Source organism: Chroicocephalus ridibundus, chromosome 8, assembly GCF_963924245.1.
Source record: "Chroicocephalus ridibundus chromosome 8, bChrRid1.1, whole genome shotgun sequence".
In the NCBI taxonomy this organism is placed as follows: Eukaryota; Metazoa; Chordata; class Aves; order Charadriiformes; family Laridae; genus Chroicocephalus; species Chroicocephalus ridibundus.
In genome coordinates, this window is record NC_086291.1 from 35201209 (window position 1) to 35219232 (window position 18024).

At 46.6% G+C, this 18024-nt stretch overlaps 1 protein-coding gene across 3 annotated transcripts in view; it reads left to right on the top strand.

The window, feature by feature from the left end:
• Window positions 1-17636, top strand: part of COP1 (COP1 E3 ubiquitin ligase) — a 137255-nt gene extending 119619 nt beyond the window's left edge. For all 3 annotated transcript variants that reach the window (XM_063343118.1, XM_063343120.1, XM_063343119.1), the window contains 2 exons: window positions 10073-10117; window positions 12123-17636. In XM_063343118.1, coding sequence (XP_063199188.1) covers window positions 10073-10117; window positions 12123-12140 — 63 coding nt within the window. In that variant the 3' untranslated portion in view covers window positions 12141-17636. The remainder of the gene's footprint in view (window positions 1-10072; window positions 10118-12122) is intronic.
• The last annotated feature ends 388 nt before the right edge of the window (window positions 17637-18024 follow it).

Consider the following 18024-nt stretch of genomic DNA (forward strand, 5'->3'; position numbering starts at 1 on the left):
GAAAGGTCATTAAGTGTTCTTCAGAACCCTTGGCTGGATATCATGTTGGACCCAGTGCGTTCAGCCTCACCTGACAGGCTGTTGCAGTTCAGGGTTGATTTTTAGCATGCTTGATGGCAGTGGTTTGTGCCCCTAGTCTGTTTGGGAGAGGAACGCAGCTGGAACGGATTTCTCATCAGCAAATAAGTAAATACTCCAGTTCAGAAAAGGAATGCTTATTAAGAAAATCTTGGTGGTATTTCTCCCGGCTTTTTCTCTTCAGCTCCTCATTGTGAACATCTGGATTAACCTTGGGCAAATCCACTGAGTGTTGCCTTGGTTTCCCCACATGTCAAAGTAGGATAATACTTAGCTACCTCACCAGGACACTTGTTACACTTAATTAATGTTGTAATGCGTCTTTGGTTCCTCTGATAAAGTGTGCTGTGCGAATGCTACGTTGTTTTTACTGATTGGACTGTTAATTAAATGTGCATATATAAATGATGTATTGGCATTACGGAACTAAGACTTAATAATTTAAAACATTAACGTCAAGGTGATTGGGTCAGTTTTAAGCCTGTATCATTCAGCTATTTAGAGACTGAAACTAATGGCACTGGGAGAGTAAGGGAAGCAGGAGCTGGACCAGCTAACAGCTTATTTTGTGGTATTTCTACGTGGGGACTGATTTAATAACAGAATATGAACTCTAGTGCCTGGCCCAGGGAAGACACTGGTAACATCAACAGCGTTCTGAGCTTTACAGAGCACAGGAGATGTGTCACCTAGCAGTGATCCCTCTTAGCCCAATGTTTGTCAGCCTTTGGAGGCCTGTGCTCCAGTTCAGCACAGCAGCTGATGTGTGGTATTAGCTCTTGTGCATCAGGAAAAAGCATGAAAGAAAGGATATCTGGGGTATGTCTGTGTCTGCAAGGCTGCAGATGTGGATCACGTTCTCCTGTTGAAAGCTCCTGGCCCAGCAGCAGTTTGTTCCCAGAAAATAACATGGTGTTTCAGTCCCTAACCATAAGGCTTCTGCCTCCTTTTATTCTTCTATCCACTGTTTTTCATCTGGGCGGATGTTTCTGAGGCGGGAATGAGCTGTAGTTGACAGCCCGGCAGGGACCAGAGGAACAGAAATGTCATCCTAGTGCAGTAATGAGTTCAGGGATCTAAAAGTACAGAGCTAAGAAAAGAAAGTGGCCTGTGGTGGCAGGTACAGTTGGCTGATTGGCTACTGGGACCAGAGAGAAAGGCTAGCCATCATCTGTTACCTTTCTGAACCCAAGGAAGATGTGCACGCTGGTGTTGGTGCTACCATGTTGGAAGCAAAAGGGTTGCAAAGAAAAGGAAACTGTGCTGTAAGCAGGATTTTCAAAGGTGGGTTCAAAAGGGGAGGGAGAAAGAGGTGGGAAGATGTACACGGTGCTTTAGAAGAGGCAGTTGAAACTCAAAAATGGAATGCTGAAAGGAGGGTTTTGATGAGAGATGCTATGCGAGGGACAATGATCTCACAAATACAAAGCCCCAAAGGATATGGGACAGATGGTCTGGGAAAGATGAAAGCGTTCTTGCACAAACTAGGGAACTGCTGATTCAAGTGTGAAGAAGATTTGAAAGAGGGAACTGAGCAACTGCGGAGTGTTGGGTACATTTGAGTTGGAAGAGAAAGCACTGACTTGGCAAAAAGGATAAGGAAGAAGAACAGAGAAGGCAATAGGGATGGGAGAAACACATGAGTGTGAAAGAAAGGCGTAAGAGAACCAACTAAACATGAAGCAGGGCTTAAATTGGAGTTTGCCCTTCGCAGTAGGGCAAGGAGGGTGTTGTAAATTAAAGAGGACTAAGGAGCTGGGAAGCGTGGGGAAAAGATGTCTTTTAACATCTTGCAGGAGTTTCCCACCAGCATCTACTCCCTCCCAGTGCAGCAGCTGGGAGTGGGGGTCCTTGCTGTGCTGCAGGACTGGGCTGTGTAGCGCTTGTGGTAGGCTGTGCTGTGGAGTGCTCATCTGTCTAATTTGTGGTAGCTTGGACTGAAAAGGCTTTTCACGTTCTACTGATTTTGGTTTATGGCTCCGATCCCTGATGGCTTGACATTAGTCTGCACAAAATCAAAATCTAAACCTACCAGATTTAGATCATATTTCTGAATACTCTCATGCAGACTGGTGTCCATTTCTTCAGATCCACATGTTGTTTCTGATTGGGGTTTGGAAGGGAATCGTAAGCAACAGTGATAGCGATAATAATGACAGCATCTCAGGGCTTGAATTTGCCAGATACAGCACTGACTGGCAGGGCAACGTGACCTTGGCTAGGGAGAGATTAAATTCATCACCTCCAGCATGAGGTAATGACTGACTGCAACAAGAAAGGAGGAAAATGTATCAGTTGTAGGAACGCAGATCTTGGGCTGGGCAGTTGTCAAGTGATGTACGTTATGTAGAATTGCCAAATGAATATTTGGGAACTTTAAGTATTAAGAGAATAGATGCTGAAAGCTGTTTTCACTGAAATAATGCCTAGCTACTTCCTCTGGGAGCATCTGAAATCCCAGGATATATGACCATAGGAACAAGCTTTAGCGACCTTGTCACAAGTAGACGGACAGTGGAGCTCAATATTCCCACATATAGAGGAGGAAAAGACTTGCTGTTTGGGGGAGGGGGGTTAATGCCAACATAATTTGGTTTTAACATACGTCTCCCCACTTTCCCTGATGGGGAGTGCGCAACAGCTGTTAGAGCTGTGTACTTCCCTTTGCAGGAGATGCAGAATAAGTGTCTGATGAGTTGTTCTCATCTCGAATTCTAAATAAATTAGGCACTCACCAAAAACAGTTTTGTTCCAGAACAACTGAATTACTGAGGCGGTCGCCTGTAATATATCAACAGTTCCTGGGATGGGCTTTGTTCACTTGCTCTCCTGCCTTAGCAGAGCTTTCTTTGCCTTCTTCCCATCAGTCTCACTAGCCTCTGTTTCCATCTGGAATTCAGAAGATGGTGTAGAAACAAGCAACTTGGTGCCTTTGTGCAGCACCATACACATGCATACTTTTATTTTCCCCTAGCTTGGTCTACAGTTACTTGGTTGAGCTTGTTTTCTTGAGAGCTGCATGCTGAAAAGAAAGGTCATGCTAAGAAAAAGTGATTTCTCACTTGGCTGAGAAGATAGCTTACTGCTTATTTGAGTGTGTACGTTGGAGCAAGGCTTGGACTCCTTCCCCCTGGGCACCCATGTGCTGTGAATACAGAGGCCTGGGTATATGTGATAGCAACTGAGCTTCCCGTTACACAGCATCTTCTTGTGTTGAGTTTGGTCTGAATAGGAGTAGAAAAAAATGCATCAAGAAATAACTGGAGTTCTCAGGGGAATTAGAGTGAAAAGCTATTAGAATCTGCTAATTATAAGATGAAGATCAGTCAAACAGTGGTGGTCTGTTGGGGAACAGCTTGTGCACATCTTGATGTATGAAAAGCCTTCGTGCATGATGTCGGTGGGAAAAGTCTCAGTGAAATATGTCTTGCGGACGGTCTGCAGCTCAGTCCTAAAAGCCAGCACCTGAGTAATAGTTGCCCCTTCAGTAAGGAATGAGTAGGTTTACTCTTAAAGGGCTTTTTGTGCAAACGGCACTAGATTTAATTCAACTATATACTTATATTCTGCCTATAAATAACATAAGACAATGGCCACTTGCATGCAAGCTCTCTCACCCGGTATATTTTCCCATTGTACCAATGACTTTGCTTAATTAGGCTCTAGTTCCTTTGAGCAAGTGTTCAGGGTTTGTTGGCTGTGAGTCTATCTGCTTGAAAGAGAATTGCTGATGAACCAGCCCTTCGTTGGCAAAAATGTCTGCTGGGGTGAGAAGTTAATTTAAATTAAGATCTTTAAGAATCCTAAATGTGAATCCATAGAAGAAACCTAGCGGAAAATCCAGAAAATTCATGCTTACCTCGATGATAACACTGGAAGTCTGAAGCGAATATGCTTTATTTGCGTAGAAAAGGTGAGATAAGAGGCACAAACTTCATGGCCTGTAATTATTTATAATACCATGAAAGTCCGAGATACGATTTCTAGTCCATCACATGAACGAGTGCACATGCTATTTGAAGAGACGCATCTTGCATCTTAATAATTCTCCTAACGAACAATGTCTTCAGCCCATTGTGTTATTGCTGGTACCGGTAAGGTAGGGGAGAGTGGGAAAAGTAAGAAACAAGTTCCACATTGTACCATTTCTCCTGTAGCCAAACTTTCCTCCTTCCTCAGCGTGAGCCTTGCAGGAAGCACAGTTGGGTAAGTTTATTTTGTGGTTAGTTTTGTTGGGCCAACAGCACAGAGTGCTGCTGCATCTTTTAATGTGTTGGCTTGTGTGGTCAAAGCCATGGTTGTTAGCTACCCGCTGCCATTCCCAGCCTTCAAGTACTCTGACACTGTTCCTGGTAAGACTAGCTTTTGCAAAACTACCATGTTGACAGACAAACTATAAAAGTGTAGGTTATGTTCACACATAAATGTTCTGATTCGCAGTTTCACTCCCAACAGAGGGACCAAGATGTTTCAAAGCCGGCATCCAGGCTCCTCCTTCTGCGTAGGCCACGTTCCAGCTTTTCCTTCAGGGAAACTTGCACTGGATGGTGTGAACTTCTGACTTTGACTTTAAGGATTGATATAAGTGGGATAAGAGAGGAGGAATGGTCTCACCAGTTATTATATTAAAGCATAAAAAAAAAAGGATGTGAGTGATTTGTGTTCACCTTGACTATTTTTGAGCCCCTTTGGAGATAGGCTCTCTATTTTGTGTCAGGGAAGGAAAATGATAAAATACTTGGCTGTGATTTTGCAAAAGCCTGCTGGTGAGAGGAGTGCTTAATTCCTGGAGTACTGCGGCTGCAGGTGGCCATCCACGGTGGCTCTTTATTAGTGAAGAGGGATGAAAGATGAATCTTGCAGTTACTGGGAGGATAGGTTTACTGCTTAGCTAGAGCGTCTGTCTGGAGCCTTCACTTGCCCCATAGAGCTGAGTCCATACAAATATCAGTGTGTGTCCCTCTAAGGAGATGTGTGTGTTAACAGCTGTCCGTCTGGAGTGACTTTCATTTAGCTCCTCCTCCCCCAAAGTTTTCTTGCACAAAGGTGTAAAGGAAAAGTGGAAGAGCTACAACCTCAGCTGCCTTTTACTCCCTGTCACGCTGAAGCAGCTCTGACAATTTTCAGTTGTTCAGCTGAGTATCCTCAAGCTTCGCATCCAGAGCATTTCTCATTCTCTTAATACCAACTGCTCTTGCATGAATACCAGCAGTCAGACAGACTTTCCTTCTCCTCCCTTCCTTCCCTGTACAAATTGCTTCCCCAGGGCCATCCAAATGCAGAGCTCATCTAGGAGGGAAGGAGATCAGTGTGCTTCAAAACCCAACTGTCAGCGGGTGAATAATTCTTTTGAATGGTGAATGGAATGTAGCAGGTAGCTCATCTACTCAGGAAGGTCCTAAATTTGATTCTGTTTTTCTTTGCCATCAAGAACGCGTTGCAGAAATTTCTTCTTTTGGCACAATCAATGGAAGTCCCTTCAAATCCCGAGGGCAAATGTTCCTAAGTTCCCGTGCGTGGATGAGACGTATTCATCCAGTGCCACATCCAGGAGATGGAGATGTGTCAGGTTCGGGACCGAGGTGCTTCTGTCCGGTCTGTCTTTGCTCTCAGGACTGATTTACAACTTCACTTTGCATAATGCCTACCTCTATGTAGATATGCATCCAGTCTGTAGGCAATAACAAAGATTTGTGGTGGAGGCAAGCCCTTCCCAATGTCAAGGAACTGTCCTTCAGACTTCCCTTAATACTGTCTCTGCAGTTGAGGAAAAAGTTGGCATGTGCGGAAGCCTCTTCGTAAGTCTTAGCACAGGACTTAGCTCTGGAGCATCTTAGAGCTGTTCTGGACCTGCACACTCTGTTCATCTTGACAGAGTCCTGAGGTGCACCTATGTTTGTCAATTAATCTTTCTAAATTAATATGTAATGCCAAGAGACAAAAAGATGCATGCTTTTGACATCCCCAGAGCCTTGCTCTTTTTCTGTTGACTTAACAGGACCACAACTCTTAAGCTGTCTCCTGTCAATTTCATGGTTGTCCCAGGATTGTTGAGATGCCATGTTATCTCATCACAGGGGACCCAACTGCGCCATGCCACGTCTCCAACAATCGTTCCTTATCTGCCTTGATGTGCAGAAGAGAGGTTGCCGCATTTCATCAGATTACACAGTCCATGGCTTTCCACCAGGGTGCAGTAATACTTGAGATTAGCAGCCACATGGAACAAAGTGCTGTTGCTTGGCAGGCAGTAAAGCATCATCTCTTGATTTTTTTCTGTGTTTGTTCATTTATTTTTTTTTCTTCAACCTTGTTTTAGCAAAGGCAGCTGGCACCTTCTGCCTCTGCTGTCAAGAAGGGCTACAGATCCTAACCACCTATGGAAGGAGGTGTATGTGTAGAAGAGACATTCCAATAACAGATTTCTTCAGAGCAGTCGGGGTGGGTCTCCAACATACCCCCTGCCTTTGCTTTGGGAGTTTCTGGCTCCTGCAGACAACAAACTTGGGAGGCATAGAGTCATAGAATGGCTTAGGTTGGAAGGGACCCTAAAGACCATCTTGTTCCAACCCCCTGCCATGAGCAGGGACACCTCCCACTATACCAAGCTGCTCAAAGCCCCATCCAGCCTGGCCTTGAACGCTTCCAGGGATGGGGCCTCAACAGCTTCTCTGGGCAACCTGTTCCAGCATCTTGACCTTTTTGCCCTGCACAGAAACACCAAGGGATTATGGTAAAGTAAAACATGCAACCACAATGGATGCTGATGCCCTGTTTTTCATGTCTGAGATATATCAATGCTTGTGGTAGTGCAGTAGGGGAAAATAGGTATTCTGCCAGTTAAGTGGTTATAGTGGTTGTCTCTGGACTGGGCCCAGTCCTCATCAATATATTCATCATTCATCAATGACCTGGATGAGGGGATAGAGCGCACCCTCAGCAAGTTTGCCGATGACACAAAGCTGTGGGGTGTGGCTGACACACTGGAAGGCTGTGCCACCATACAGAGAGACCTGGACAGGCTGGAGAGCTGAGCAGAGAGGAACCTTATGAAATTCAACAAGGGCAAGGGTAGGGTGCTGCACCTGGGGAGGAATAACCCCCTGCACCAGGACAGGTTGGGGGCTGTCCTGCTGGAGAGCAGCTCTGTGGAAAGAGACCTGGGAGTCCTGGGGGGCAACAGGATGACCATGAGCCAGCAATGTGCCCTCATGGCCAAGAAGGCCAAGGGCATCCTGGGGTGCATCAAGAAGAGTGTGGCCAGCAGGTGGAGGGAGGTCATCCTCCCCCTCTGCTCTGCCCTGGTGAGGCCGCACCTGGAGTACTGTGTCCAGTTCTGGGCTCCCTGGTTCGAGAAGGACAGGGAACTGCTGGAGAGGGGACAGCAAAGGGCTACCAAGATGCTGAGGGGACTGGAACATCTCTCTCATGAAGAAGGGCTGAGGGATTTGGGTTTCTTCAGTCTGGAAAAAAGATGGCTGAGGGGGGATCTTATCGATGCTTATAAATACTTTAAGGGTGGGTGTCAGGAGGATGGGGCCAGGCACTTTTCAGTGGTGCCTGGGGACAGGACAAGAGGTAATGGGCACAAACTGGAGCATGGGAAGTTCCACCTAAACATGAGGAGGAACTTTTTTCCTTTGAGGGTGGCAGAGCCCTGGCACAGGCTGCCCAGAGAGGTGGTGGAGTCTCCATCTCTGGAGACATCCAAACCTGCCTGGACGCGTTCCTGTGCCACCTGCTCTGGGTGACCCTGCTCTGGCAGGGGGTTGGACTGGATGATCTCCAGAGGTCCCTTCCAACCCTATGGTTCTGTCATTCTGAGGAAGTGCTGACTCCATTCATCCATGTCCTGGCAAAAGGATTGGTTCAACATTCGCGCAGCTGTTGTGAGTTACAGACCTACAGATCGAAGCAACTTCATGGCTTGCTTCGGTGTTTAATGTGCTGAATATATTGGTAATTATACAGGCAACACGAAAGGAAGAGAATTGTTTCTTTAGACGATTAAAAACAAGTTACTTAGCTGTGTTCCCAGGGAAGCAGTGCTAGAGTGCCTTAACAAGCAAGTCACTGTTTGTTCAATGACAGATTTGGTACTAATTTTGCTGCTGTCTGCTCCCGTTTGCGTCCCGTGGTTGTGGATGAAAGAAGCAGAGCGGGTGATTAGCTCAGACCCTGCTGAAAAAAAACCCAGTAGCTTCTGAAGAACAAGGGAGTGATAGTATATTACCCTCTGGCGCTTTTCTTTTATTTAGCAGGTAAAACTGTTCATTGAACCAGAGTTCATTTACAGTGGTACCCCAGCAGACTGCAGCAGCAGGATGAACTACCAGTCACTCACAGTGCAAACAGGAATTATTCAAGCCCTGGATCATACGTACTCAGGAGTTCAAGTCTCTCTTGTACTGCTCACTAGATAGCTGCCGGTGTCTCTCCCTTGCCTCCAAAATCCTATCAGGCATCCTGGTCCTTGTTTTAGTCCCCAAATCACATTTATATCTGCGTTCCCCCCAGTGAGTTTCAATTCTAATGCTGTTAACCAGAAGCTGGGTCGTTCACAGGATTAAAATCTTTTAGCCACCAAATTAATGGAAACTGGAGCATATGCTTCCTTTGAGGATATACTTTCTTTTCAGGAGCTTTGACTTGGAGGATCATTGGTGAGATAATATCGGGAGTCTTAACTAATCCCCTAATGATTGTACCAGGATGAACAAGTCTTATCTATAATAATTAGCCCAGCGGTCCACCACAAGGCTACTCTTATGTGATAAGTGGGTTTCTGCATTGAAAAGGACTTTTCTCCCATTGCTTCAAAGCTGGTGGCTGTGCAAAGTCCTGAACGTCGCGGCAAGGTAGCATGCGACCGTGTTGGGGCTGGGTCGAGCTGGCTTTCTGCGCCCTTTGGAGCAGGTTGTATTCTAGTCACTGACTTCATTAAAAATGCATGTGTTAAGTGATGGGATAATTACGGTACGTTTGTCTGGGGATGGATGGCAGCAGAGAGAGAAATTGAAAAATGTGTCTGAGAGAAGATATCAGCTGTCTTTAGAGAAAACCATTTGCAGCAGGTGGTTTGGCGGTGTACACTACAACTGCTGGTGCGAGGACACGTTCAGGACAGCAGTCTAGGAGAAGTGGTTCAACCTCAGCATCTCCAGGGTTGTGGCCAGAGTCCCCAGCACTTATGTGCTTTAGGTTTGTTGACATCATACCGTTCCTTTGGATTTTCCTCTGTCTGAATGATCTTGGTTTGGGAGGGTGCACCTGCCCTTGCTGGTCACATCGGGAATGTGGTTTTGAAGGGTAGAGGCTGTCTCCTGTCTGCAGCTGGCACCCAGTTTTTGCCTGGGGGTTGCTTGACTAATGCAGCAGACCATTAATTTGCAGACAACCAGGGTATTTCCAAAGGCAACTTCATCAATTGGCAGGAGATAAATAGATGCTGCCTTTCTGAATAAAGCAGGGCTGGAACCCTCTCTGTTTATCTTCCCTCCCAAACTGGGTGTATCTGCTATTGCTCTCTAATCTCTTCTTTGTTTTACTTGTCTGAAACCTCTTGGCTGGGGGAGAGGTTTCGTGGCCTCTGAACAGGAGAGGTTTTGTCATGGTGATTAGTCGGTTTAGTTAGAGGGCTGGAGACCTTTGTGCATAGGCTGCCAAAAGATGAAAACGATTATTATTATTTGCCCACTTTACAGGGGGACTGTGAGGATTAATTCATATTTGTAAATTGATTTGGAGATGGAGCTCTGTATAAGCACTAAGGATTATTGCTTTCTAATTCATCAAGGTAATATAACTTTCTATAAAGACTTTTAGCCTCCGAAACATCTTGGAAATGGTAAGAGTTCAGTTCCTTTAAAATTATATATATTTCTAATGTTTAAGGTAAAAACAACTGCTGCTTCTCTGCTGCTTCTTCCAAAAAAAATTAAAAAACAACAACAAACAACCAATGCCAGATTGTGATAGTGCCTCTTTTTTCCAGGAGTCCAACGTGCTGATTGCTGCTAACAGTCAGGGTACAATTAAGGTGAGTTATTTCATACATCTCCTCTTTAAACATTTGAATCTGTTGTGAGTAAAGACCGAGGTCAGAGAAACTGTACAGCTAGGAGAAGCCATTAGAGGAGGTCATCCCAACTGTAGAACTTTGTAATTTAAATGATGTGTTTGCCTCTGGCACACGGTGAAGCGAGCAGACAGCACACCAGCGATGAAACGGAGTTTAAAGCAAGGTGTAGAAAAAGCTGCTGGCAGCCGTCCAGCACCCGCTGTCCCTCCACCGCTCGCTGTCCCTCCACTGCTCCTCAGGGTCCCGGTAGCGTAGTCTGGCACAAGCATCTCCTGAGGCTCGTGCTGGTTCTTGTGGCAGTGGAGGCTGGGCGATAACTTGCCAGCGTTAATCAGAGCCCGTCCTGTAGCTGCTGCTGCTGCCAACACAGGGTGCAGCAGAGCTGAAAGCGGAGCTCCTGATGTGCACCCAGCTGGAGCAACGTTTGAAATGAGCAGGGATGTTCCCTTGCTTTGCTTGCTTCTGGTGCCTAGACTGGCTGTAACAGACAGCAGCTGTTAGTGCAGGGTTTTGTGAAAGCAACAGTCTTCCTTGTGCACCAAGAAGCCAGTGTTTTGCCAGGTTTTCAAAACTTGAATTAAAAGCCTTCCAGAGTGTGTGTTCAATGTATTTCTATACATGAAATGTCAAGTGATATGGAAAAGAACTTTGTCCTTCTTTTACATGGCTATCAGACAGCCAAGTAAAACCAGTACACAAATCCAGGCTGGTGCTGATCCTCTGGAGAACCGCAGGTCTGATGCCATCCCGGATTGTCCCCAGCAACATTGACCTCCACCGTGTTTTTGGGGCTTGGTGGTTAACACTGCAAACTTGCAGCTCAGAGCCCTGGCAGCTCTCTGTAGCTGCTGATAAAGGGGTTTACTTGCTGTTTGCAAAGTTACACGCTGGATTGGCACTCTCATGAAGCTGAGGTCCTCATCCTGACTTTTTCCTCGCATCCCTGTGACAATAGCAGCTCTCTGGGGCCAGACCGGAAAATTCACAAAAAAAAAAGCAGAAAACGCATGGAGACCACAGTGGTCTGTGTTTGACTGTGTGTTGAGGGTTTTTTTGGGTGTTTTTTTTTTTCCCCTCCTTTTTAGGCCATGAGTAGCGTGGTTACTCCTGCTTTTGCAGTGTGTGGTGCTGTAGCCTCTCATTCATTGGCTATTTATTTCGCAGGCTGTGGAATTGGTTGCTCATTACTTTGGTCACTTCCTTCTTAGTAAAACGGGTAAAATGCACAGATGCTTTTGATATCTTGAAGTGAAGCCAGCAGCAGCAGAAAGAGTGATTAGAGAGGAGAGGTTTTGCTTATGCATGTTACTTGTTAATGAGAGAAGGTAGACGGAGGAATGTGCAAACAGCCAGGGCTGTCGGAACTCTGTTATTCCCATTTGCCTTTGGCAGCATGTGGGCGGAAGGTGGGATGGTCTGTGAAAGGACTGGGTTTGCACAAACCCACTCCAACCTAGGGGCAGATGCCATACCAGCCAGCACCCGTGGGCTGAAGCTTTCCCCAGTAACACCACGCCGGGTTAAGACTGGCTGTGCAAATGCCTCTGCAGGTCAGAGCCCTCGTGGTTACTTTTCTTCTGCCATCTCTAGACCATGTCTTCAGAGGCTGCTGCACCATCTTAGCATGGACAAGGGAAATGTGACCACAGAGGGCTGAGAAGACAAAATCTCTGATCTCCATCACAAGATTTCCAAGAGATGGTTGATTGGGATGTGCAGAAATAAGACAACTGGGAATGGTTTTGCTTCATGCCATTATTTATTCTAGCACAAGCAGACATCAAAATCATGATGCTTGCCAAGTGCTTATCCCATTTGTGTGATATTATTGCATGCTGGTGAATAAAGGGTAAGGGGTGTAGGCAGAAGGGTCAATCCTGTCCTAGTGATCTATATGCTGATGTAGGAGATAATAAATGTCATAAATTGCTGTTCTAAACGTCTCGTCTTCCCTACTAATCAGGTACTGGAGCTGGTATGAAGGGTTTTCTCTCAAGGCATGAGGTACTTGGTCCTGCCGATATGCTACAGTATTCATCTGGGATCCTCAGCGGGACAAGAAACCAAGACCACCTTGATGTTCCTCCCCAAAATCATCATGTTTGGGTTTTTTTCCATTTATGGAATTTCGGGGACGTTTTGAGACACTGGAAACACCAGTGAACTGTCTGCCATCAACATTAACTCCACAGACTTTGCTGCTGCTGGTGGTGGTGGTATGGTTGTCTAATTTTTATGACAGGAAAACAAATTCTTTTAAATAAAAACAAAAAGGAATAATAAAATGTATTGAGCCACAAGCTGAAGCTGGAAGATTCTCTCTTGTTGCATACGGGAACAGATTACTTGGGAAGGGAGCTTACAGGACCACACAGGGCTGTCCTCAGTTGCACATATCTCGTTACCTTCATCTGGACTATTCCTTCATCCCCACTGGAAAAAGAAAGTCTCTATGCCTCACTTGGACATGCAAGCAGTCTGCTTTGAGATCCCATAATGATATGGTTTAGTTGTTCCTTTGATTTATTTTTTTTTTTAGATGCATTAAATGTTGAGAAATGTCACCCAAGTTGACACCTCTGGAGACTGAAGTCCTCTGGTCATCAAGAAGAGAAGGGCAGCTTCCTCTTCCTCCTCTCCTTACACCCCTGCCTTGATCTGAAGGGGCAGCTCCAAAGGAGAGAAGTACGTTGTCCTTCCTTCCACATAAGCCTGGGCCTCTCTGCCTGCCACCAGCAACATGCTGAGATGAGGGGACATGCGGTTGCCTGGGACCTGGACTGACCTCACCAAGATGTCGTGGGATAACGATCTCACACGTATGCACGCACTCTGACCGGGCTGTGTTTGACTATCTCAGCTAGAGGAGGAAGCTTCTAGATCCAGTTACCAAAGCCCTGCACCACTTCATTGCCTGTGTGGTTTGGTTGCGTTTGCCCCTCTCTGCACACAATGGAAGCCAAGTGTTTTGAATGTTATAATGAGAGAGGGGAGGGAGTTGGTTTGTGATGTGTTTCAGAGCCATGATATAAGTAGCCTTATTTTTAATGGTCATGCATACACTTAATTGTACATACGGAGGGGGAATAAACCATGATGCTAAGAGTTGTTGTTGCTTTGTTGGCAGGATAGCAGGGATGGGTAAGAGGGTGCAGACGGTCTTCGTGAGTAGCAGTCATGCTGAGCTGTCAGGATTGCTGCCAGAACTCATTAAGCTTGAAAGTGGAATTGGTGGTCGTAGCATCTTTCCCTAGCTGCGGGTGGCAAAGGTGCAATGTATACAGTGATACCTGTAGGAAGTGTGTCAGTTTGCAAACAGAATCTCTCTGTGTTCGTTCATGGTACGCATAGTCTCCCTCATGCCTCTGAGCCTGAGGTTGCTCGGACCTCTCTGTGTGTCAGCCAGGCAAGGCCCTGCTGCAGTCTCGGGCTGTAACTGATGGTGGCATGTGAAAGGTCTCTCACATCTTCCAGGTGTTAAATGCCTGATTCTGATCTTCCCAGAAAGGTGGTAAGGTCTTTGACATCCTTGGGTCACAGGATAGAAAAGAAAAACAAAGATGCTTTCGTGGGTACGAACAAAGGAGCAGGGATGGAGCCTTACAGCAGAGTTGGGGCAGATACATTGGTGCCTGTTTCCAGTGGGGCCACAGGGGACTTATATGCGCCTTCAACCAACAGCTGTGGCTGGAAGGGTGTGGGACACACTGAACTTGCTGTTGGTTGCTGGAGAGTCCTCTCCAGTGGGGACCAATGGACAGCTCGAGAGAGGTGCGGATAGCCCCCAGATGCTGCATGCTGGTTTTCTTCCATGGTTTCTGGCATGCCAGTGGCAGGGTGAGAGCAACCAGAGATGAGACTCCGCTTGCCTAGGTCCTGTTCTAAGATGCAGGTCTCTGCCATATGAAATCGGTTCCTTCTGTCTTGACAGCTGCTGATGCATCCCACTGAGCACTAGCTTGATTCCCATTTTGCTGAATTTTAAGAGAATTTGGTGCTGGGGTTACTGTGCTGGGCTGTGTGAAGCATCCTTCTCAACCAGTGAAGACCTGGCTGGCACGAGGAGCAATGACCATCACTCTTGCTGCTTCTCCTGGTTTCAGGCATGGGTTTCCCTCAGCCTGTGGCTTTATTTATCGATGCCTAATAACTTGTTTTGCAAGCTGCTGTTGTACCCCTGCTCCGTGCTGTGCAGCCGCTGGTTGGCAGGTCACCTCATTCTCTCCAACCATTTGAAGGTCCTCTGTGTTTTAAATTGAAATCACTCCAATAAAGCCGAGATCTTAAAACCAGAAGAAAATAAATGGCTATTTTGAACGCTGTAAGGTTAGTCCTTGAATTAAACAGGGAAAACAGTTTAACATTGGCCGCCTTTATTTTTTTTTTTGGGTTTCATTCTGTTTCAATCAAGATAAAATGCAAATTTGGTGTCTGGCCCTAATTAGAAACACAGCAGCTCATAAACAAAAGTTGATGGCATTTTTTGTCTTTGTCTCTTTGTCACAAGTGGTACGTGTCTTATTTTAATCCCCTTAATTTTCTTTCCTTCAGGTAACTCTTTGCAGTTGACATATTAAGTCGCATATAATCAACTGTGATCTTAACAGTATTTGCTCAATATTTTTTTTAATTAGTCACCTCCTCAACAAATGGTCCCTATCGTGTTGTCAGCCTTTTTGGAGTCGGGGAGTGACTGAGTTTGGGAGGGACCTCCAGAGGTCTCCAGTCCAGCCCCCTGCCCAGAACAGGGCTTGCCTCAAAGTTGGATGAGGTTGCTCCAGGGCTTGGAGATGTTCACAACTCAACTGAGCAAGAATTGGAGATTTCCTGAGTCCCTCTGGGAAACTTTTCCAGGGCTTATGGCTCTCCTTGCAAAAATTAATTCCAGTTGCGCACTTACAGTCATTATTCTCATTTTCTTCCTTTGAAAGAACAAGGTTACAAAGCCCTTGGCTGGAAGCTGCCCCAGAATGGTTTTGCCTCCAGCGCTCGTGTCCCTGCGAGAGGTGTTGGGTGAGTCAGATTTTTCTTTGAGAAAGGGAATTTAAAACCCTGCCTGGCCAGCCAGCCTCTTTAATTAATTTTAAAGCATTTAATAGAAGAGTAGGAGGAACATGCCTTAGTACTAAAAAGAAGTTCAGAGCTGGAGGGAATCAAAAATGATGGTCAAGGGGAAATTTAAATTAATATCAATATGTCGGAGCTCTTCCGCAGTGAGTGTGGACAGCTGCTAATGCCAACGTTCGACTCGAGCACTATAGCCTTGTTTGTTTAGGGTAATTTTGTTTAACTATGGAAGGTCATAATGACAGCAGCGGACAACTGGGAAGACAAATCTGACTCCTCCCGTGCTCGAAAGTGCTCTTTCCTTTCTCACAGCTTCTCGGAGGCTAGGAATACCCAGCAAGGACTTGTGCAGCAGTCTGAGGGCAAAGTAGAGCGTTCACTGTGGCATTTGCCTTGAAGAATTCATCTTGTGTGTCGGCAGCATCCACACATGCAGGCACCCTGGTGTCCAGCAGAGGTAATTGCATCCTGCCTTACGCCATTCCCCGCTGCCGCCGCCCGCAAAGACCTTTTCTTGAGGCCATCCTCACCTCTTGAGGCCAACAAATCCCCCTCGCTTGCTCTCCGAGAGGGGTTTGCCTTCCCCTCAGCTGTGGAGAGCCCGCCTGCTGTGCTTGGTCATGTGTGTAGGGTTATTACAGAGCATCTGTAGGAGCTGTCACCCGCTTCAAATGTTGAGGAACTGAGGGCTTTGGCTAGTGGGAAGGTGGGCTTAAGACCACGCGAAGCTGTGAATTGTAGCAGCGTTCATCAGATAAGGACCAGAGCCTACATCTTCTTCCTTTCAGAAAAGCACTTCAGCCCTTGTCCCCGCATAGGTTGCTTCAGTTTTGCGTTCAGTGAGCTGCAAATGGTTTCTTCAAGCGAGGGTGTTCTCATCCTTATCTCTGTTCAACAACAAGGCAGTATTTGGGTATTCTAGGCTTTAATGTCTTCATAAAGGAATTAAAACGTTTGGGTGGGTGAAGACAAGACTTCTTACTCTGCTCCACGTGTTACCAGGCCATTTGAGTTGAGTAGGTTTTGCCAACAACCTGTTTTAAATCTTTCCAGCTTAACTTTCACACCTTAAGTCTGGCTCTGGCTCATGGTTGGCTGTTGTTACTTAGCAGGGGCAGGACAAGAATTCATCCCATAACATCAAGCAGCATGAAGAATGCTTAGGTGAGGGGAAAAAGTGAGCTTTTTGACATCTCTTAGAAATAAATTATGAGGGGGGAAAAAGAAAAAAAGCATAAACTTTCCTCGGCTGATCTGCAGTGCAGGGGGTGAAGGTGGTTCCAGCTCTTCCAGGACCTCAAGCATCTCGGAGGGCTCCATGAACCTTTCAGTTGAGGGAGGACTCCATGCATCCATCGTAGCCTCTTTTAATCTGCCTGGAATAGTGAGTGTGTGCAACGTGCCTGCTACAGCCTGCGGTGGAAAACAGCTCACCGGGGAGCGGGAAGGAAGAAAAATCTCATCTGTGATAGCTGCTTGCCCAAAGCCTCTGATCTGCGCATGAGCAAAGGCAGAGAGAGGCAGCTTAATTTTTTCCTCTCCCAGTTTTGCCTACTCTTAAAGGTATTGCTGTCTCCCCAGTCCATTCAGGGAGATGTATTAACCTTGATGCTCTTGTTTAAGTCCCAAAATGTGGTGTTGGGGACCAATGGGACTGGCTTTCGCCTGGAGACTTGCACAAATAGCAGAAGGGTGTGAGCTCCATGACCGTCTTTAACCCTGCCATCCTCCCCAAAATCTCTCCGGTGCCTCTGCCTTGCCGAGGGCTGGGGAGCGTGCTGTCGCTTAGTCTCTTAAAATCCTTTAAGGCAACCAAGAAAAATAATTTGGAGAGTTTCAGAGGAAAAAAAAAAAAAAAGCCAAACAAATGTAAAGGCCATCCTTAGGAGGCATGAGTAATAGCATGTGACAGCTGAAACCAAGCCAGCAGCGCGAGCTCAATGCAAATCCCAAACCAGCGACTGTCGATGTGCCCTTCCAGCCTGCCTTCCCATTGCCCTTCTCAGCGCCAAGAACCTCGCTGGGAAGGAGAGCAGCCCCTGGAGCTTGTAATTCAGAAATTAAATTTGTTCATTTAAAGGTTACCTCGTCGTAACCCCTTCAGCATCGTGAGCCTCCCAGAGGGGACTGGCCAATGCCAGGGTGCTGCAAGGAGCCATGATCGCGGTGCTGGGCTCTGATGGACCAAGCCCTGGAGATACAAAGGCACTGGATCATCCCATCTATCCCCTTCTCCAGCCCTGCAGTGAGGATGGTGACTGCCAGAGGACAAGCAACTCATGCTGGAGGTGTGACACCATTCCACCCCTCAACCCTCCACCCGTGAGATGTGTGGGGTTGAGCAGGGAAAATGCTCAGCAGTTCTGAATAAAAGAATACAGAGAGTTCTTTTATATAGTGTTATTTATTGCATATTATTTATTTTTTTAAGTTGTTATTAAAGCAGTTATTAAGAGCCAGTGGCCTTTCCCTAGTCCTGTGGTGACGGAAAAACATCCTGAAGCTGGCATTGATTTGTGGGCTGTAGAGTGACCCGTGACTTAATGGGGCGGCGGGTGTAGGGAGTAAGCAAAGCGGGGCTGACCCCTCAAAGTCATCGCGCTCCAGCTGGCCCCAGACGGGCGCCTGAGCCAGGGTGAAATGGGCCAAAGCCCAGCAGACCGCAATGGCGCTGCCCCAGGTGTGGCCCTGGCAAGGGCGAGTGCTGGGCTGGGGGCTGTGTATCCCGGGGGATGGGGGGACGTGGTGCAGCCCTGCCCAGGGCTGGGGGGAAGGTATGGCTGCATCCGAACCCACTC